Source organism: Chionomys nivalis, chromosome 1 (genome assembly GCF_950005125.1).
Source record: "Chionomys nivalis chromosome 1, mChiNiv1.1, whole genome shotgun sequence".
Classification (NCBI taxonomy): domain Eukaryota; kingdom Metazoa; phylum Chordata; class Mammalia; order Rodentia; family Cricetidae; genus Chionomys; species Chionomys nivalis.
Genome location: NC_080086.1, coordinates 109,235,283 through 109,258,229, shown reverse-complemented (window position 1 = coordinate 109,258,229; position 22,947 = coordinate 109,235,283). Strand labels below are relative to the sequence as shown.

At 44.2% G+C, this 22,947-nt stretch overlaps 1 protein-coding gene across 2 annotated transcripts in view; it reads left to right on the top strand.

The window, feature by feature from the left end:
- Sntg2 (syntrophin gamma 2) overlaps positions 1-22,947 on the top strand; it is a 209,624-nt gene that overhangs the window by 156,834 nt on the left and 29,843 nt on the right. For both annotated transcript variants that reach the window (XM_057778495.1, XM_057778504.1), the window contains 2 exons: positions 2,931-3,002; positions 5,766-5,972. In XM_057778495.1, the coding sequence (XP_057634478.1) occupies positions 2,931-3,002; positions 5,766-5,972 (279 nt within the window). The remainder of the gene's footprint in view (positions 1-2,930; positions 3,003-5,765; positions 5,973-22,947) is intronic.

Genomic DNA, 22,947 nt, shown 5'->3' with positions numbered 1-22,947 from the left:
GTCTTGGTGAGCTTGGCAGGCGCGGTATCTGCCCCTGAGCACCAAGGCAGGAACCTGCAGAGCTCACTAGACCGTCACTTTTGTCAGAATACTGTTGACCAGGCAGAGCGACGTTTCTGAACTTTGCAGGTATATTCTATTATGAATATGTGAATGTATTTCAAATAGCTCTTTCTGTCAACTGTTTTCTACTCAAGCAATGCGGATATCAGGATAAGCGCTGAAAGACTTACATTCAGAATTCAGAACTCACCGTCAGGTTTTAGAGCTATAACTAATAAAAAGTGAAAAGAACCATGCAGAATATGACAAATATTTTCTGCAAGGAGAAATTGAAAGACTCCTCCTGTCTGCCTTTCTGCTGGATTAGAGATCTCTACCCCAGAGTCACATAGGGAGAGGAGGCTGTGCAGGCTAGAACCAGACTGGCTGCAGCCTAGCAAGTCTGAGTACTGGCTCAGCCTCAAGGTGGGACTTTGCTAGCACACACGCTCCTCTCTGAGCATGTGGTCCGTGCCCTCTCTCCCAGGGCCTGCTGGATAGCAGACCCGGGTACAGTGGGCGAGCAAAGGCCTACGGAAATGCAGTGTTAGGTGAGTGAAGGGTGAGGGCCCAGGTACATGGCTACCGAGTCTTTTCTCAGGATATGAAGACTTCCAGTCTGTGTCTCAGCTAAGCCTGTAAGAAGAGTTCAGGAATCCCAGGGAAAGGGAATAAAGAAAAAGATCTATATTTTTTTAAGCAGCCCGAGTTTGAGGCTTAAAGAAAAAGCAGGTAATAGAAGACAGTCACATAACTCCTGACTCCTCCCCCTCCCCCACCTCCACACCCCCCCCCTTTCAGGTTACTTTGCATCTGTGTAACTTGTTATAGCAAAGAAACTGGTGTCATCAAGACATCATCAGCTACCGATGTTCTATTATGACTTCCAGCAATGCTCAGGTCCAATAATGAAATAAATATGTCTTCATAGAAATCTTAGCCCTTCTACCTCATCTCCATCACTGCAGCAGTCTCTTCCCTGAATCTGTCACAGTGACCAAGGTGATGAAGGGCAGGACATGATTTATACAACAACAGAAGCTGGGAGCATCAGTCACTTCCGGGAACTTGGGGGCTAGAGTGGAGATGGGGTCATCCCAACAGGATAGGCATGACCTCCTGGTAGGAACATTAAAACAGAAGGAAAGCAGGTGCCCAGAAAATACCTTGAATATAGCAGAGGAAGCAAAACATAAGAGCCGCTACCTCCTCCTGCCCTTGCTTAAGAACACAGCTCAGAAAGAAGGCTATTCTGCCATATACTGATGATAGACTAATGAGGAAGATGCATTTGATAACAACAGGATATCAGAGCATAATGTTCTCAATGGGATAATCAGGGCACTTTTAGAATGATTAAAATATAGCCGCAATCTAAAATGGCCAGCATAAAGTTCAGGCAGGCTTACAAAAATGATGAATCTACACACTGAGATTCCAAGCTACCATTTGAATTTTATTTCTGAAAAAAAAAATGGCATGGGAAATTCTTCTTTTACAAACTACATTTCAAAAGGCAAAATTATGAATATGTATAATGCATATTTAAACATCACAACAGCTATTAAGGGAACATGTCTCCGAATAATGTGTTTAGTCATTTCTTTGGGGTTTTTTTGTGTGTTAATTCTCTCAAAATAATCAGCACTTCTCTAATGGGAATGCTGCGCATGGTGCCTGTCCATGTATGGTTTATTTTTGTCTAGTAATACCAACAACCCTGGGGCTCTACCTTGAGAAGCATCTGTATCTCCCTTATCCACGTGAACAGGAGGGCAGGAGCAGCTTCCGATTCAGTGAGCATTGTCTTTGAGACAGAGCAATGCTGTCTTGGGACCCTTGAGCATCTTGGCTTTAGAAAATGGTGTAAAAGTCTTAGACATTTTGAATTTGAAGGATGCAGTAAGACCAATCAGAATCTGCAGATCCCAGAAACCATGCTAGGCCTAAAGGCTAACTCAAAAGCCAGCTTCACGTCAGCACTTTTATCCTACTTGCTTTCTATTAAGCTGTAATTTTCCAGTATTTTTGTTGTTCATTTCCAGTAGCAGTGAGTTCTGGAGCAATGGCAGGTTAAGCGGTAACATGTCGGCGTTGTTTCTGTGTCACGTTCACTGTGGGCTAGTTCTCTGACCTCAGCAGCACCTTGGCAATGTTTTATGTGGTGGGATGATGGCCAAGAAGCCACCAACTGATTAAATACCTGGGGATTCAGTGCCTCAAAGACAACACGGAAAACTCCTGTTTAAGTTTACTGATTGTAAGACTAAGTGCATGGTCCTCAGAAGAGATCCAAATCTCTCACTCTGCTGAGAATATATGTATACATGTTTGCCAGAAGCACTTTAACTCAGAGGTCATATGTGTGAGTTTAAATTACAAATCATAACACATCACTCAAAAATGAATAGTTATGAGCTGTGGTGTGCCCAACCATCCAAAAACACATTCAGGTAAATTGGTGAGGTAAATTTTCCTGTCATTTCTGAATCAGAAACGTCTAGGGAGTTCAGGCCTGAGTAACAGACAGCCGGTCAACAGTGTGTCTGCTTGATTGTCATGCTGTCCCACTCTTCCTACATTTTCTGCATTTAAACTAAAATTTAATTGACAGATAATCCAAAAAAAAAAATGGATCCCTAAAACCATCCTCAGGAGTATAAAGTTCTCATATTACCAGTGTGTGTCTCAAAGTATCCTTCGTATCCCTGTTACACACTAGAGGAGGACACAGAATCAGAACCCACACCAGGATATAAAGTTCATTGTCACCCAGGACAAGGGAAGTTTAGCATCTAAACTGAGACCTGTGGAAACAGTAAGTGCTGGAGCTCATAGCTGAAGGAGCTTCCTCTTCCTGCACCAATGTCTCTGTTTGTCTCCCACAGGTAAGCACACTGGATTGGGGACGAGCAGAACGTGCCTATAACCTCTGTGAGGTGCTGTTTAAAGTTCACAAGGTGGGTATCCTGGACATTAGGGTGCCTCATAGAGAGAAGATGCCCTTCAGCTGACAGTGTGTGAGGAGCAATGTGTTCTTTGAGGGATATTTTGAGATAGAAAAATAACTTGAACCTTTCTTGTTCCACCAGCTGTTCCAGTCCAGTATGTTATCATGCTGTTGATTATTGAGGAGGATAGATGGATGGGTGGATGGATGGATGGACAGATGGATGGATGATGGATGATGGATGGATGATGGATGGATGGATGGATGGATGGATGGACGGATGGATGGACAGATGGATGGACGGGTGGATGGGTGGATGATGGATGGATGATGGATTGATGGATGGACGGATGGATGGACAGATGGATGGATGGATGGATGGATGGATGGATGGATAAATGGATGGATGAGTAGATGGATGGATGGTAACTGAATGATGAAATGATGGCTGGTATTTAGGGTGGATGGATGGATCATGGTGGTGGTGGATTGTGTGTGTGTGTGTGTGTGTGTGTGTGTGTGTGTGTGTGGTGTGCATGCATGTGTAAGTACGCCCTTGAATATACAGAGGCAAGGAGAGTTTGCTAGGTTTCTTAATTTTTTTCCACCTTGTTCCCTTGAAAGAGTTTCTCACTGAACCTGGAGGTAGACCAATAGCAGGCTCCAGCCATCCTCCCTCTCTCTGCCCTAACTGCACTGGGGCTCCAAACACACAGGGTCATCCTGACTTTTTTACACATATAGAGGATTTGAACTCAGGTCCTCAGGCTTTCACAGCAATCAGTCTTACCTGCGTAGCCACCATCTCAGCCCTGTAAAGGAATATTTTAGCAATCAAATTCAAATTTCTGACCTAAAATGATTTCTTACTTAAGCCTGAACTGGGCAGGCCAGAATAATGAGTAAAGTAATTCTAACCAATTAGATGGAAGTATTCATAGATATTGGGGGGGGGGCATCCACAGTAATCACATGAAGCTGTCAGAATTGTCCAGTGTATTGCACAGTTTGACATAGCCGATCCACAGGCAGGAAGTCAGTTCCCCTTAATGGTAAGATGTCATTGGAACAATGGACAGGATCCGTAAATGCATAGCCCACCAAGGTGAGCCACTCGGTGGGCACTCAGCTATAGAGGGAATTCTTTTAGTTATATTGTTGGAAGTTTTGTTTGACCTTTTATTTGTTTGTTTTGTTGGTTTCTTTTTCTTTTTTACTGAAGTCTTACGCAGCCCAGACTGGTCTCAAACTAAGAGCTGGCAGAGTGATGGCAGGGCCTGTGCAGTGGGGAAAGCTTGCTAGATGTGCCGCCACCACTCCTCTCATGTCCCTGTGACATGGACTCTAGTTTCCAGCTCATTCGGGCCAGGGGCAGGCCCTACAGGGATTCTCAACCTTCTCTGTGTTGTGATCATCTGGAGGGAGCTTCACCAAAGGCGAAAAAAGCTCTAATTTTACATGCTGTGAGATGTCTCACAACTGAGTTCTCCTGACACAAACGTCCCTGGGAATGTTGGTTTGTGGCCAGATATGTGAATTACTGTGCAGCGTTTCATAGTCTATTCTGAAGCAATCCTTTATAAACTGCATTTTATTCGCCGGTTGTGTAGAGTTATTAGATAGCAGGCTAGATGCATCTTAGTGATCTGTGTTCCTGTCACTTCAGCGCTGTTAGGGCAGACAGTTTAAATACATAGTTGCTGGGATGAACCTATTAATGTGGAGGATCGTGCTCTGCATTCATACCTCTTAGCTCAGTTTCCTAAGTATGGTCCCTTGCCCCGCCCCCAGTTAAGATTTACTCATTCAGTCATGAACTCCTTTGCTACAATTTATGGTTAAAAAATAGTTATAAGAACAAGAGCATACTTTTGCCTCTGCATTAGAGACCTATCGTTGGATAACAATTCACCTCAAAACTCAGAGTTTTTACAATAGCCACCATCCTGCAGCCCTGGACCTGAACTCCTCCTTAGAACCCTGGCCAATCCCAGAAGATTCCTGCCAGTATTCCCTGCTGCCTGCTTCTGTGCCCTTCCTCTGAAAGTGGCAACAACTGGTGGCAGGCATCTAGTCCCTGTAACTAACCTTGACAGGGGAAATCCCCGAGGAACTGACTGCCTCTAAACAAGCACATCAGAAACATATTTGGAAGATACAGCTGCGAGTTGCTCAGTGGGAACAGGACAGTCAGGAGACCCTGAACATTCCTCCTTTCTATTTGCTTCAGCTGTGGTTCTGAAAATGTTGCTGAGGCACAGTGTGGTGGCATTTCATTTGTATTTTAATAAATAAAGCTTGCCTAAGGGTCAGAGAAGTAAAACAGCCCCACCGGTCAGCCTTACAGCCCCGGCAGCAATGGCACACACCTTTTATCCCAGCAGCCACACTAGCTTGCCATAGAAACCAGGCAGTAGTGGTACACACCCTAAGCCCAGAACTAGAGAGGATTATAAAACGAGAAGAGACAGCGCTCACTCTCAGTGTCTTTCTGAGATTTCCTGAGGCAGGAACCTCATTTCAGACTAAGGTAAAGGTAAAAATAGCCAGGGGTTGGCCGTTTTGCTTTCCTGGCCTTCACATTAAACCCCAATTTCTGCCTCTGAATTTTTCTTAATTGTGCTTCATTATTCATTCCATTTGGTGGTTGTGAGGAAGAGGTGACCTGCACCAACCAGGCAAATGCAACCCTCTTCCCCAGTAGTAGGCTGGGTTCTGTAGCCTAGGTGTAGCCTTCAATCCTGACCCATTTCCAATCCACGCTATTTTTCAGTTCTGGCTTTCGGACAACTACTGGCTGCAGGCAAACTTGTATTTGGGTCTCCACGATTTTGACTGTGAAGACCCCAGGCCATACTGCTTCAGTGTCCTGGTCGGCCATGGGAGGAGCCACGTCTTCAGCGTGGAGCTGGGCAGTGAGCTGGCCGTGTGGGAGAAGTCATTCCAAAGAGCAACTTTCATGGAAGTCCAGAGAACTGGGGTGAGTGCGTTATGGGATGCACGCTTTTCTCACTATTAGATTTGGGCAACATCTCACCCCTGGGGGATGGGGTAGAAATAAGCGTTGATTCCAGGAGAGCGAATCATGAAAGGTGAACGTTTTTCATCTGAGTCACCATGTCAAAGCAATCTTCCATGATGAGCAGGGCCTTCACTGATAAGGGGAGCTGTCTGTCACAACGTCTTGCATCTAGCTCATATGTGCATTCATATTTACTGTGAGAAAGGGGCCAAATCACCTTCTGCTGAGGAACTCACCAGCCGCTGTAGACACAGGGCAGCTCTGAATCACCTGGATTTGCGATATTTTATGGTGCGTCACGGGCTTTCCTCTCAGACTTAATAGTCCTAAGGAGAATATGATACAGCAATGTGTCTGAATTGCTTCTCTGTTCTTGAAGACAGCAAATAAATCACCCACACATTTCAACGCATATCCACTGAGCGGATAAGGAAGGGTGCACTGTGGTTTCTGTTATCATAAATATGGGCCTCGTCACAGGATATGTCCTGCTGGGGAAAAGAATGGCAGAAAATAAATGAAGCAATGCGTCAGACAAGCGCTGTCCCCTTGCCAAGAGTCTGGGTTCATGGCTAGTCTGGTGGTAATAACTCTAAGAGCGTGAGCATAAAAACTAAAGACGGTTGCTTCATTTCCAGTATGAAAAGATTCTGTTCATTTACCTGTCTCTTGGCTGTCAACACAGACACATGATCTTTGCAATGGGCTGAGCTGTCGCTGACTGCTGATCATCCCTGAGAATGTATGTGAAGTCTGTTAGACCACCAAACGCCCTGACATCCAGATGTCCACAGAAACTGAATGTTTTGCTCCACCCATTCCCTGAAGTCTTCCTCTGAAATAGCCACTATATGTGCATGAGGTACCTTATTCCTTCATCCTTATTAGCATCGTGGAGCTGAGACACCAGGTCACGTTTTTCAGGATCTGACATTGGAAGGAAACCCCACAATACTGGCTATTCTTCCTCAAGCACTGACTAGATATGATGACTTGTAGCCACCTGGACATCATCTAAACAGATAGTCCATGCCACCCGAAGGCAACTTTGTGATGCCTTTATAGGGAGTAGACGTTGGAGCTATTTTTGCTCTGAGGACTGTAGTACACATTCGGCTTCCAACATGGAAGCTGGAGATACAAGGATGACACCCATCTGGTGGCCACGGTCAATGCTCTACAGAACTCAGGTCGGGCACCTGAGACAATGCAGTCAGGTGAGCACAGTCTCCCTGAAAAACAAGCGACAGACAACCAGGAGATGTCCTGAGATAAAGAGGAAGCTCCATCACAAAACTCAGGGTTGGAGGGAAGCTGGCAGCCATTCCTCTCAATAGTGGGCACTGTGGGTGATTCAGTCTGATTGATAAGTGTGTCTGCAGTGTTGATAGAAAGGAGAACTTCTTCCCCACAGAGGTTGTAAGTCCTTCTTTATATTCAGAAGTGTCATCTTCTAAAAGAGGGCAGAGGCGGCTGGGGGATTGGAGCTGTAACCGTCCCAAACAACATCTGTTCTCCAGAGGTTGACAGTGTTCAGACATGGGAGCAGGTGGAGTCCTTCCTTCCTTCCATGTAGGAAGAATCAGAGATCAAGATGGGAGCTGATGAACCTTGGGGGCGGCTGCGGGGGAGGGGGTGGAGAAAGAGAGAAGGGAGGGGGAGAAAGGGTAGAGAGGGGGTAGAGGGAAAGAGGAAGGAGGAGAAAGGGAAGAGGGAAGTATTGAGATTAAGATCAAAAGAAAGAAAGGAAATGAAGTCTGAAGAAAATTCTGTCAACATCCAGTACTGAGCTCTTACAGGTCTTGCATGGTTGAAGGGAGGAGTGAGTGTATCCCAGAAACTCTGGAGAGTACGAAGGCTTCATTCTTATTTTTTTTCTGTTGTTTTTTGTTTTGTTTTGTTTCATTTTACATTGCAACCACAGCTTTCCTCCTACCCCTCCTCCCACCCACCCTCACTCCCTCCTCCCAGTGGGCAAGGGCTTCATTTTTTTTGATCCTTCTAGAGACCTAGGAAGAGCCCTGGAGCTATTTTCAAGGCTCTATACAGGAAGTGACTTAGAGTCCTTGCATTCCCGTGGTCCCCCTGGGAAACAGACAGACAGGAGAGGGGACACTTCCGATTTCAGGCAAAACCAATCCTGGACTCCCGCTTCCTCCTTTAATGATTTGTTCAAAGCAGTTCTCCAAACTGCAGCATGGCTCCTGAACATGGAGGGTTCTAACATAGGTGCGGCCGAGAGCTGTCCTGGAAGCCATGCTGCTGTCCCTGCTTCCCTTTCCACCCACCACACCTGACTTCTAAATGTGCTGAGTGGGTAACATTGATTTCCTCTCTGCTTCTTCTCATAAGCACATAAGGGCTCTATGACTTTTCCATGGCCATCTAGAAATTATGGTGTCACAGTCTAAGAGTTTCTACGCTCTATGTCCTGTTCTAACACAACATACAGCCTCCCTGGAGAGAGAACGAAATTCTAGGGGAGCACCCCACAACTGGCGTTTTTCAGACACAATCAATAACATCCTTCTTTGTTGTTTAATACCGTCGTGTCTATTTAATTCACCTCCCATTTCTACTTCTTGTTTCGCTGGGTTTGTGTTTACTGACTTTGGATCTTGCTCTAACACAAGGTTCACCATTTTAAAGCTGGATGATGTGTCAGGTTGTAGTGTTGATAGCATGGGCTCTTTCTCCCTGGGGCAGGTGTGAGCTCAGTTTCTGCATGCATCAGCTATTGGGTCACCTCTAGGGAAAGACATCTGAGTGATGCCCTCTGTGTGTCATGGACTCTACCTCAAACTCAGGACACATTTCTACAGATAAGATCCTCCATATATGGCCCACATGGCCAAGGCATTGTGCAGAAAAACCCTAAGATATCAAGGCAAAGATGCCAGTGCTTCTCACTGAACAGTCTCTTCAATCTGCATAGTCCTGTGTGATATTGTTTTAAATAATATCTATATCACAGATATCCAAATTTATTAAAGTCTCAGTGTCACTCAGAAAAAAAAATCTAACTCTTCCCATGGATCTACCTGCTCCATTACTGCCTCTCAACCACAACATGCAAATGCTAAGATTATAGTGGATAGCTTTCAAACTGCTTTGACATATATACCAGAATATTTTATTAAACTATATATCCATTACTTTATGCATGTTATTCTGCAGTATAAAATATTTTTATGTATTTTCTGCATCAGTTCCTCCAAAGTTTTATTTATGCCATCAGTATTGGGTTAGCAATTAAAATGGAAATAAAATATCTTTTTCATAATAACATAGAACCAGCAAGTGGAAAATATCTAATAGGTTTCGATTGGCTACAAATAGCAGGACTCAAACTGCCATCAACAGTAAGAAGAAAAAGGTGGCCCCAGAAACTTCACCCTGCTAAGCTTCAGACTTGGATGTATTTGTTGGGTGACTAACCTGGTTACAGACCACCTCTCAAAAGCAAAATGCTTTCTTATGAATGTTTAGTGGGCAAGGAGACATATCAAATGATTAAATTCAGGTCTCTTCCTCAGCCTGATCTGACAGCTTAGAACAGGAATTCATCAGACCAAAGGCTATATAGAAAGTACCATCTGCTGAAGGGTCTCTGCCACTAGCCTGCACTCTAGGAACTAGGAAGACATCTGCTCCTGTGAAGCATAGTGGGAAAAGGATGGAAGCATCTCAGTTTTGAGAGCCTATAGGAAGAGAGGTCTCTGGCATAGATGTCAGACAAACGGACCACTGCAGACTTTCTGAAGGACAAGGGGATTGACAAGAGTACAATAATCTCTGTTCTTCCCAGAGATTACTGAAGCGCATGCCATCTCAGAGCCAGTGGGAAAACAGTGCTGTGTCTTCATTTCTCATCCCCTGTACATTCAAGCTCTGTGGTTATGTTCCAAGGCCCCTGTGGGTACCAATAACCTTGGATGTATTGAATCCTCCATAGGATGCTTACTTGTGCATGCCTACCTATGGTAAGGTATGAGTTGTGGAGACTAAACTTCGCATGAACATACAACATGAAACAAAACTGTGTAGCAATGACAATGTCATAGGTCATGTGAAAGAGACCCATTCTCTTGTGATATCTTCCCCTACTGTCTTCATCCTTCTGCTAGTGATGTTGTAAGCTGATGCCATGCCTACCTGACGAAAGGAAAGGCATGCCAATATAGCCATTGCAATATACGGTGTATGCTTGGGCTACCATAAAAGACCGGGCAAACAAGAAATATGACCCATCAACAGTGACCTGAGGATCGTGACGACTTCAGCTACTTGGACATCCTGGATAAGGAGCGGATTCACGTCCTGTGTTGAACTGAGTGACGTGAGACCGGAATTCCTTACACCACTCAGAACAGTACATTTAAACTTGTGGATTTTTTTCAGGCATTTTCTATTTAATATTTTCAAACCACAGTGAGTATAGATAACTAAGTCTAGAGAAAAGAAAACTGAAGAAAAGGGGGAATTATTTTTAGTTGTGTGCGAGCAATTTACAAGGCAGGTAGGGGCTAGATAAGTGCAAGGTGAATAGCCAGTAAGGACACTGTTTCTTCGAGTGACCTCACGGTGACTCTAGGTGAGAAACCTAGCATGGAGATGCAGGCCCAAGAGGTTTGTCTGAGCAGCACTGAGCTGCTGGCCTTCATTCATAGCTTTGGAGATCCCTGTGCACACAGTCTCTCTCAGCATCAGACCCCTTGAGAAAGAATTTGTGTCCTGCACCATAAACCACCTTCCCGCTAGAGCAGATGAAACAGGCTAATCTCCAGGTCCCCCTGCTGGAGAAGACCTCTCTCACCTTTGAATGAACAGAGGGTAGCTGGATCCTCTGTGTTGTCTACACTGGACAGTAAGCAGCAAGGCTCATGGTACAGGAAGATAAAAGCCCAGGTTTTGACATTTAATACTGCCCACAGGAACTGACTGCATGGGGTCAGTTTTTGGATTTTCTGGAAGAGGCCATTGCGGGTCTCCCAGATCTCCAGTGCTTTACACATTATTTGTGTGTATCCATCTTGGTTTTCAAAGAACGTTTAGTAGTGTCACTGCACCGGGGTGATGTGATGAATGGGGTCATTTATTTTACATGGACTTGGCCATTCTCAGTGGTCCCATATAAAACAGGAAGAAAATAGCCAGCCACATACGAAAGAAGTGTGGCTTTTGTGGGTCCCATAATGCAATGTCACATATTTCCCAGAGCTCCTCAGCATCCTCTGAGGACCCACCTAACTCCAGTTGTGTTGATGAATGACTCTTCTCAGGGTGGCTGCAGATAGGGCTTAGGGATGGCATAGAGACAAGTAAGCCCCTTTGTATCCAGCAGATGCTTTGAGGGTAGTTTCCTTTATAAAACCTGACCCTGTGGAGTCAGAGTGGCATGCGAGGATAGCCTAGAGATGAGTGAGATACTCATCCTAGTCCATTCTTCTACAAGCAGTACACAGGAAAGGACCAAGCCTTTGTGACAGTGACCAGATAATGTGTTCTAACTCTGGAGCTATTTAAGAGCAGGGCAGGCTGGTTTTGGAAGAGTGATCAGCACGAGCTCACTTGTCAATAATTCTCAGAGGAGAGTGGGTAGCAAATGGTTGACTCAAGAAGCAGATGGGTTGCATAGGTTCTACCTATAAGATTGAAGGAATGGGAGTCTCTGCTCTGTTATCAAAGTGCAAAGCACCACAGGTGTGTTAGGGTCTTCAGAGTAAACTAGTACCTACCATAGGTCAGTGGTGCCCTGCTCACGACCGGTGCAGGAAACTGCTCAAAACGGCTGCATTTATAACAAATGAAATCTGCAACTACTCCAAAGCCATGTGAGACAATTCAAATCCGTATTCTTGGGTTAAAGAGGATTCCTCTAGTAGATGACATGTGACAATGTCCCTCATGTAGACTCGGTGGGTTACTGGGCGCTTCCCTTCAAAGAAAGAAGATGGTGACCTCTCATGGTGGGTGCCACCATGCACATTGTGCAGGGAAGCTGGCTGTAGCTACACAGTGAAATCTGCGAGGAGGAACCCCATCTTCTGAAGACATGAAGCAGGAGTTCAGGACCAAGGCAGGCATCAGGTGATCTGCTGAGGACATGTGACTGGCCCATTTTAAGACTTCTGATAGGAAAGCAACAGAGATAATTCTGGTAAGGCATCAAATCCCCTCGATATCATTCAACCATTGCCATGATGTCATCAGTTGACTGTCAAAGCTTTCTAAAATCTAGAGGACGTTTATCTCTGTTCTAAACAAATCCAGAGCTACATTTTTACGGATAAGTTTCTAAATATCTTATGTTCTTCACCCCTTTATGACACTTCAAATGATCTTAGTTAGGGAAACTTTCTAAAATAACCATAGTACCATATGGCAGGGATATGTGTACCGTATACACTGGATATGTGGTGTGAAACCTGCCCTTACCTAACACCGAATGTCTTGCCTGGTTCATCCCTTTGTTTCTTGGATTTTCTAGGTCCTTATTCATTCTTCAAGCATGAATTCTTTTCTTGTTTCCACGCTCTTCTTCCTAATTAGATGTCCATATTTTCTGTCACCAGAGAAAACAAAGCAGTAACACCTGTCAGTGTTGTTCAGAAATGAGCAAACAAACCCCAGAAGATCTGAGTGTGGATGATGTACAGGAATTAGAGTTCCAAGTGTGAGCTGCTCTGCTAACTCTGGAGTCTTAGCTTGTCTAGGTTCCCTGTCTGGTTTGTATTGTCTTGAGTACTGTGGTAAATCTCTAATCCTTTCTGCCTGATGAGTTACCCACTGTTTAGGGTACCAGTGATCAGCAGCTGATGGGAAGCATCTCCATCAAAGGCATTCCCACCTTGTAGGCAAAAGGTGCAGACATGAGAGGGCTGGTTCTGATAACCACAAATAACATGAGTTTACACAGAAAGTGCTTCCTGCACATCATAGTTTTATATGTGAGAGAGTATGCCATGAAGGTATTTGGGGTGAGTGGACCTTTGCTGTGGGGGTATTCAGGGTGAGTGGACCATTGCTATGAAGGTATTCAGGGTGAGTGGACCATTGCTATGGAGGTATTTGGGGTGAGTGGACCATTGCTATCGAGGTATTTGGGGTGAGTTGGACCATTGCTATAGAGGTATTTGGGGTGAGTGAATTGTTGCCGACCTTACTTTGTTCATTTGAGTTTGTCAGATAAAAGGAAATCAGTCTCCGCCTTCCTTTTGCTTGTTGTCTCCAAAGAGATTGCTGTTTTATCTCTTGAGTGATACCAGTAATTTAACTAATTAATGTTTAAAATACACTTCACATTGAAATATGCAAAACATAATTCCCTAAGTGCTTCAGTTAATTTTCCAGATAATTTTTTAGAGAAATCTCAATCTTGGAGTTACTTCAAAAAATCACTGTTAGTGAGAGATTTCCTAATGCCGTTTGACTACTACAACTGGTTTGTTATTTCTTCTGAAAGAACAGGGAACTTATGAGACATCGAATAGAATTTTAAGTAGTGTTGGGTTAGACCAATGAATGAATTAAAAGATCATCGCTGCTTTGCTACCAGAAGAGATTAAGTTTTAGCTTGTTTTAATTTTGTACACAAAACAGCAAACCACAGTGCTGGTTTGTTGAGATGTCTGCAGATGTAGCTTATTATTCAGGTTTATCTTAATTTAAACCCATCAGTGTGGTGCCCATTACTCTGAAATGGCATCTTGTTCTGTTGTCTGTCCTGCCTGGTTTTCTCAGTCGTTAAGTCCCAAAGAAATCACACAGAGGTCTACATTAGTTATAAACTGATTGGCCTAGTAGCTCAAGCTTCTTATTAACTCTTACAAGTTACATTAGCCCACTATTCTTGTCTATGTTAGCCCCGTGGCTTGGTACCTTATTTGGTGAGGCAGTCACACCCTGCTTCTTCTGTGGCTGGGTCACAACTGCAGACTAGGACTGCAGACTCCTGTTGCTTCTCAGAGCACAGGACAGACACCTAAGTTGCCTCCTTCTTGAAGTTCCATATAAATTCATGTTAGAGTGAGCTTTTCCTGCTGCTTACTTGCTTGAACATTCTCTGTGAGATGTTCTTAGCCACTAAGGGAATATTGACTTTCAATAAATTCAAAAGTATCTTCATATGAATGTTATTCAATACATTCGCTTAAATTTTTCCTTAAATCTGTGTTGGACTCGGTGGCTCAAGGAGTAAATCATTTACCATGCAAGCCTGAGGACCTGAGTTCAATCCCCAATACCACCTAAAGGTGAAAAGATAGAACTAACTGTATAAAATAGTCAGTCCTCTGGTCTCTGAATGTAGGTCTTTGCATGTGCATGTTCACAAACCTGCATCATGGGTACCCACAAAAATTCACAATTTTTGATTTTAAAACACATAGCTGAATTTTATAATTCTACTAGTGTTTTGTTTCTGCTAAGCATATTGGAGCTTAGCTAACTGGTCAAACTCAGATTTCACAATTCACAGCTATCTGGCACACTCCTGGAGAGACATAGACTCTCAAGAGGCAGAGATATGTGGGACCTCATGTTGAACACACCTTTAGCATCACACACTCATTCTCTGGGTAGTCTGTATTCAGCTGAGCTTAACTCAGAACCTCAAGTTATGTCATCAGAAATGGCTAATACTATAGCTCCTGAAAGAAAAGCCCAGGAAAGCTGAATCTGGCACCAACTCTTCTTGTCAGGGTAGCAAGATATGTGGGAATACATATCTATAAAAACATTTACCAGTGGCTGTCCTGCCTAATGTTTGCACACAGAAGTTAGTTAGACTTGGATTGTGTTTATGTTTGCCCAACACAAACACCTCCTTGGAAACTATTTGGAAAAGGTAAATACGAAATGTAAAGCAACAGAGATCTAGCCAGGGAAATGGGGTCAGCTTCAAGAATGAAATAGGATGATGGGTTTGCTAACTCACAGAAAATATGGTATTATTGAGACAGGCTGGGCACGGGAGCTTGGTATGACTGCCACAAGAATTAGCATATGTTTTGTGGCTTACCCAGCACTAGAGTGTTCTCTCCCACAGTTCTGTAGATTGGAGGTCTGGGGTAGGCTTATGGAGCCACATCCCGCTACCCGCTACTGGCAGAGAAATTCCACCCCACACTCCTAGACTGGCTCTGCTCTATCTGGAAATCTAGGGAGAGGTCTGTTCTGGCAGAAGGTTTTCCATGGTGAGGGTTCATGAAGTTTGATTGATGACCGGATTGTTTTCCTGATCTAAAAGTCTTTCAGTTGTCATGCCTTTCAGTCACCTCAGGGAGCAAACAGCCCGGAGTCTGTTCTAGGCATTGCTAGATGTATGTTTGGAGGTCATGGTGCTGCTGACCAAGGTGAAGCTGTAGCACCTTCTCAGGCTTGGTTATCACTGTATTTATAGCTTCAGGCTTGACTGAAGCTATCCAGTATTTGGATGTGTGTGTATGTGGGGGGGGGTGTGGATGGATAGAGAGAGGGGGCTATATATGTGCATATATATTTACAGATATGTGTCTGTAGATAGATAGATGGCTATATATGTGTATATATACTTTTAGATGTGTGTGTGTGTTGTACACAGATCCAACCAGGTGTATACAGTGACCAAGTTGGGCTCTTGGTGCCAGTGAGCAACTGTTTGCCACATGATTTTTCTTATAACTTTATGGAGGAGCAAAGTTAGTTATTTTAGAAAGACCTTGGCCCTTGAGCAAAGTTATTGTGTTAGCTTCTTGATGGATGGTGCTGTTCCACTCCCATGGGAACGTGAACCTGACTTGAAGAAGGAAATACAGTTTTAACTGTTCTAAAACTTCACTTGTCTGCTGATTGGCCATCTATATGTTTTTGCTGTTTTCAGACATGAGTTTGTCATTCAGACTAATGCTTAGCTGCCCCTTCCCTGCTCTGTCCCCTCTCATGTGGGCATGCACAGCACATAGAGCAAAAGACAGCAGGGACGCTACTTTAATGAGCTAGCCATGAGTACACTGCATGCAACCCCTCTTCAGATTTCCTAGCCTCCTCTTGGGTGGTAGAGGAAGCTCCATGCCTGCCTCGTGACTGCCCACAGCCAGAAAGTGCCCCAGCCCCCCACGTTCCAGTGAGAGTCAGAAGACACCCTGAGTGCTGTGGTGGGAACACCCTCAGTTCAATGTACCATGACCACTTGTCTCAGGTCTCTGGTCCCTTAGCCCTTATCACCTCTACTCACTCTGCTACCTCAGCCCTTCCTCTCCTCCCCTGCTGGAGTCGCTCGTCCAAATGTGTCTCCTCTCGAAGCTCATGCCCATCTCCAGATGTAGGAAGCTAGTATTTGGACCAAGCCCTGCTGAGCTTCCTTGTTTTCTCCGAGACCACTGATCCCCAGCCTCTCCCTGGATGCCTGCCAAGTACTATCTGTCCCAGTGGCTTCTGTCTGTGCAGTCTTGGGGCTGAGTGAAACCTGGGCCTTCTTTTCCTAGCACTGGCTGATCTGATTCAACTTCTGACTCCATTGTCCCACTTCCCCATGTATCACGATTGTGTTCACATTAAATGTCACCTCACTGCCCTAAAACGGGGCCCAGAGTCCTCATAAAATGAATTACTGCATTAAAGAGAATTAAAGGAACCTCTGGGGAGGAAAGCACATGAACCACCTCCTTTCCGACATCCTTCCTGCAAGGCTTCTCTCTGAGCAACATCAGCAGTGCTCTGTGGATAGCTGGAAGCTGAGCTCAGTTACCCTTCAAGGACAGATTAGGAGGATGTCATTGTCATTTACACGAGAGGTTAAAGCGTGATGACAGAAATTCCTGAGAGGCACTTCATCCAGAGAGGAGAAATCTGGGAATTTAAGGGTTGCTTTCAGATGTCCCGGATGGGCAAAGTAGCTTACCATAGCAGTCGGATGAAAGTACATGACAGGAATCAGCCTGGAAAGCCAGGACCGTTCTTCACCAATAGTCGTCAGGGAATCAGGACTCTCATCTGCCTTTTGCCACTAGTTCTGTTACATGTTTCCAGGGTTGGCAGGACACTCTTGGCTATGTGCTAGGGAGTAACCTAAAAGAGCATTGGAGTCTATACTAACTCGAATATCTTCAGGCTCTAACCTTACCCTGGCACATGTCAGTCAGGAAAGGCACACTGGGTTGCCCTCATCCTCAAATATCTTGTTATGGTACCCCTGCAGTTGGAGGCCCTGAGAGGTACATTCAGACAAGGGATATGAGCAGATGCCATGCTGCAAGCAGAGAAGCGAGTGACCAGTGACCACTACAGTCTGACAGAGGACAGAGTGCCTGCTTTGTCTTTGCTGCCTTTGAAAAGAAGCTGATTTTTCTTTCATTGTCTTTCACCTGCTTTGTAGTTATACATGATCCACCTCCTTCTAAGAGAGAGCAGGGCGTTTGCAGTGGGCAGGGCAGGCTTTCCTTACAGCAGACACTTACTGAACTATCACCTTGTCCTGGGGGTGGGTCTGTATTTCTCCAGGGGGAACATTTCAAGTCGAAGTCAGATAGCACAACATGATCCAAAGATAGCACCTGAGCTGGAAATTGGCCTATGGCCCTTGCCTCTTACTTTCTCCTGAATTCAAGCATAAAGTCATTCTTGAGGTATTTAAATGTCCTCATCTGAGAGCTGTTACATGTCATCAAACCACAAAAGCACAGGTCTGTTTGGGACTCTGTATCCGTGGGAGCATGGGGTGGAAGCAATGCACATTATTTGAGGTCACCAGACAGAGTCCTGCAGAACTCCTGAGGACACAGCACTCCAAGTATGCTGGCAGCTATGAAATCAAACATGTTCTTAGTAATATCAGTCTGCATTTACTAAGGAGCAAATTGCACCTTGGGGAAGAGTGGTTTTTGTAAGTGGAAATGTATTTAGTTCTCTGGCCCAAGTCCTGACCGCACCAGCCAAGGGCTTTGCTTGTCCTGCATACGTCACCTTCAGGAGCAAGTGTGTAGACGAAATGTAATCATGCAGCAGGTGTGCAGTGCTTCATTTCCCTGTGCAGCCTTGATGTTCGACTCCCAGCACAAGACGGCTCAGCCTTGTGACTTTGCTGCCCTTTTTGATATTGTTTCTCTAGGAGTAAGATTTCCAACCACTGACGATCTGGTTAACATACACACTCCAAATCCTACAGCTTTGCTGGAACTTTCTATTTCTGGATTGTAGGGCAGTCAAAAATTTGTCTTGTATATCATCCCCTTTGGCAGGTATTAAGAAGATAGACTAAGAAGAACATTTAAAAGGTGGTTGAGTCGTAATGACTCTGCACTAATTAGTGGATCAGTTCATGGATTAATAAATTGATAGGTTAGGAGGTTTATGCTATATGAATTTGGGTCTGTTTGGAAAAGCAGTTAGACTGTCTCAGTGGCTTGTATGCGGTTATGGGAGTTTGTGACACCCACATCATTGAGATAAACCTCACCCCTGGATCAGCAGATCTCCAAAACCATGAGTTCATCAAACCTTTCTGGTGGGAGGAGATGTCTCTGTGTGAAAAGCACCTCCATCTCAAGCATGAGAGGACCTGAGTTGGATGCTTAGAACCCGCATTAAAGCCAAGCTGGGTGTAGTGGCATTTGCTTGTAATCCCAGTCCTGCAGAGACACAGACAAGTACATCTTTGGAGCTCCCTCTATCAAGTCTAGACTACTTGGTAAGTCCCAGGGCATTGAGACCCTATCTACAAAGAAGGTGGATAGGACCTGAGGAATGTCAGCTGAAGTTGTCCTCTGGCCTCCAACATACAAGCACAAGTACACGTATGCACATATACACAAAATAAAAGCTAAAAATAAATACAAAAGCTTTTCTTTATTAGTTCCAAGTCTGTAGCACTGAGTGAAGACAATGGAAAATGCACTAAATAACCTGAGTATAATGACCATGATTTATTAGGTGCATGCATCAGAGTATGCACCCAACTTACTGGACTTGACATGTCCTCAGTAACTTTCCTTTATACCCCCATTCTGGTCACTATGAAGGATCCCAGGATCCTCTTTTACAAAGATATAAATGTGGATCTATTTTAAAATATATATATATATATATAGTTCCATTGTACCTGAATTACACTCAAATATAAAAGTTCCATTTTTCACTTGTAGCTACTATAGCATTATATACTTGTATAGGTATCTTTTCTTGTAATCCTATTGGATGAGGTAGCATCTTCAATTTATTCTTCATTCATCATTCTTGAGCTCATTCCAACTCTCTCTTTTGGAGTGGTGTTTATCTGAGAGTATTGCATGCTTTGAAATCAGAGATTTATCTGTGTTCTGAGAATGCTGAGATACAGGATGGCTCAGTGCCTCCAAGTTGGGTTTTCTCAGCCATGGTCAGTGTAGTGATTTGTAACATGAGGGCCTGCTAATTGGGGTTTCTGTCCTGCCCAGTTCCAACAGTCTTTAGGTCCCAAAGAAAATCACACAATGAGTCTACATTAATGATAATGATAAACTGATTGGCCCATTAGCTCAGGCTTCATATTAGCTCTTATAACTTATATTAACCCATTATTCTAGTATATGTTAGCCACATGGCTCGGTACCTCTTTCAGCAGGGCATGTCACATCTTGCTTCTTCTGTGATCTGAGCAGGACTGCAGGAAAAGCTTCCTTCTTCCCAGAATACTCCTGTTCTCCTTGCCCCACCTCTACTTCTTGTCTGGTTTTCCTGCCTATACTTCCTGCCTGCCTATCAGCCAATCAGTGTTTATTTAAAATATGATTGACAGAATACAGAATTGTCCCACACCAGTGATTTGAATGACAATGTCCCTCATGGGCTTGGGTGGGAAATGCTTGGCCCCCAATTGGTAGTGCTGTTTGTATATGTGTAGCGGGTGTGAGCCTTGCTAGAAAGTATGTACTGGGAACAGATTTTGAGGGTTCCATGCTACCCATCATTCCCAGTTCCCTCTTCTCGACCTCCTGATTAAAGTTTAAGAGGTGATTTCACAACTCTTTTCCAGCCATCATGCTTGTCACCAATGTGCTATCATAATGGATTCTAACCCTCTAGAACCATAAACCCCAATAAATTCTTCTATAAGCTTCCCTCTCATTCTTTGTTATTACAGCAATAGACAGCTAATATACCCAACAAGAGGATCCATCTGTTGTGTCTTATGATCCTCTCTCTTCATGGTATGATGGAGGAAGGTCATTGGTTAAAAAATAAAGAAACTGCTTGGCCCTCATAGGTTAGAACATAGGTGGGTGGAGTAAACAGAACAGAATGCTGGGAGGAAGAGGAAGTGAGCTCAGACTCGATAGCTCTCCTCTCTGGGGCAGATGCGATGAAGCTCCGACCCAGGATGGACGTAGGCTAGAATCTTCCCGGTAAGCACACCTTGGGTGCTACATACATTATTAGAAATGGGCTAGTCCAGGTGCGAGAGTTAGCCGAGAAGAGGCTAGATATAATGGGCCAAGCAGTGTTTAAAAGAATACAGTTTGTGTGTTGTTATTTTGGGGCATAAGCTAGCCAGGCGACCAGGAGCTGGGGCGGCAGGAACACAGCCCGCAGCTCCCACTACAATGGTACACACGCTCAGAGGTGTCTCTTATCCTTCATGCTAAGTCAACACATTCTGCTTTGCTCTGTTCCTCAGTCCTTGCTTCAAGAGCACTGTTCTCCATTTTTAATGCCACTGACAGAGTCAGAATGGAGTTCTGCATTTCCCATAACCACAATGTTCTTTTTGTTGAAGCCATTTGAGTTCCCCTTGCACACTATGGTATCCTGTGATAGCAGACAAGCACATATACTATCTGTGCTAAGTTCAAAGCATTAACAAGAGGCATATAACATAGACATGGAGACAGGAAGAGGTAAATGGGCCAGTTTTTAAGTCAATAAGCACAGCATCCATTCTGAAGCCCACATTCTCAGGAAGAAAGGCAGGATAGGAAAGACATATTTGTGCCTATGCCCCTTTGCCACTGGTTGACCCTGTGACCTTCAGCTACTGTCCTAGATCTGGATGTGTCTGGTGCAATTTATCTGTCAATCAGCACTGGTGAGCAATATTTAAGAACCTTTTCTTCTGGTGTATGCCTCTTGTCCACTCCAAACTGAATTTCAGTAGTCCATGTCACCGTCTGTGAGCCAGAGTCCCTGCAGAGCCATTGAACATTCTTCCATGAGGCTCTCTTCTAAGATCAAAGCCAGACCTGCAGAGTGTGTCCTCTGATAAGACCTCTCTGCCATGATATCACTCAGTAGTCTGTCCTGCCCTGCGTTCCAACAGGTTAGACTCACCATGTTTTGTGTTTATCAGTCTTCCCTGTTCGTCCAGGACCCTGTTGGACTCCCTGACAACTTTCCAATACTTGGGGACATCGTGCACTGCTTCCCTACTCCAGGTGCCTAGCAACTGAGGTCAGTCTAGGGTAATGTCGTTGTAAGGGGGCTCAGTGGTTAAATCCAAAATATATTATGATGTGAGGTGATAAAAACTCCTTCTTAGTGTTCTTGGCACAATTAGCCTCTCTGAATAGTATCCAAAAAGCTGTTGGAGCATAGATTGGGTTAGAGCTGGCATGACATTTCTCTAAAGTCCATCATAGCTTAATTTAATTAGATTACTAGTGGTACTGTTTTTATTTCTGCAACCTAATTTATCTCATGGTTTAATCCAACCCTTCAGTTAACATTCTCATCTCCAGAAGAGCTTGCCAAATTAACTTTTATTAATTGCTTCTGCCCTCCATGTTTTAGCTTTCGCATTCTGGTGTGGGAAGGGATGACCACTGACCCAGTAGTATGTCTAACAGTCAAGTCCAGATGGGTTTTCCGGAGCACAGTCTCAGGGTAACCAGCATCCTGTTTTCTTTGTCACTATAATCCCAGATTTTCACGGGACTCTCTCACAAATCAGGTACCCCCTAAACTTACAAAGCAACCAAAAAAGGGGTTGCATTTTCTTTTGTAATAAATTCCAAGCTGTGATCTTTTGCAGTTTGTATGTGAATCTTTTTAAAAAAAAAAAAATATGCTGTGTATTCTCTGAATGAAGCAAAAAAAATGGTTTACTTTTCAATGTTTACTTACAGCAACATTTTTTACAAAACGAGTAGAATATTATCTCAGATTACTCCAGCTTGAGTCAAGTTGACAAAAAAAACAAAAAACAAAAACACGCAACCAGGACAACCAATTTCAAAAGCAATTGTCGACCAGTGACCTTTATTATTGATGTTGTCCTTTCTTGTTCCCTTCCTCCCGAGCCTGTTCACCAGGCTTCTCTTCTTTCTCAGAGTCAGGGGCTTCAGATATGGATGGGTTTGGAGAAACTACAAAAGTCACGCCTTCCAGTAGACACCCACACTGCACCACACCCAAATTTTTGGGATCCACAGACACAGGTCATAGAAATGATATAGAGAGCCACACTTGGGATGAGAGAACGTTGAAGCCACCATGAGCCTTTCCTACTGAGGATACCAGGGAGAGCCCATGGACTCTGGTTTCCAGTTCTTTATCTGCAAACAAGCTTCTGTTCTCCACATGTGTAGAACATGGAGAAGATTTAAAATTGTGAAAATTCTCTCACGTTTTATTTTGTACGATGACTGGTTAGCATGCATAGCGTACTTCCAGGAAGTGCAGGCTTCTGCTGGGACAGGATGCACTCACTGAGTCAGCAGCAAGAGAAGGTGGAGATCAGCAATGTGCCTTATTCTCATGGGGCGTGCTGCTTATGATCCATTTATTGCAATGTTTATCAACAGAGCAGTGCTGGAGAACTCAGCTTTACCCGTGAGGCTCAGGTCGCAGTCCACAAGGCTTGTGGGTCTCAGGCAGTGGGACGGGAGCAAGCAGCTCTGGGCTGAGCAATCAGTGTGGGATGGAAAATAGAAGCAATAAAATACTCTTGATCTAGAAGCAAAATGAGAACACTATTAATATC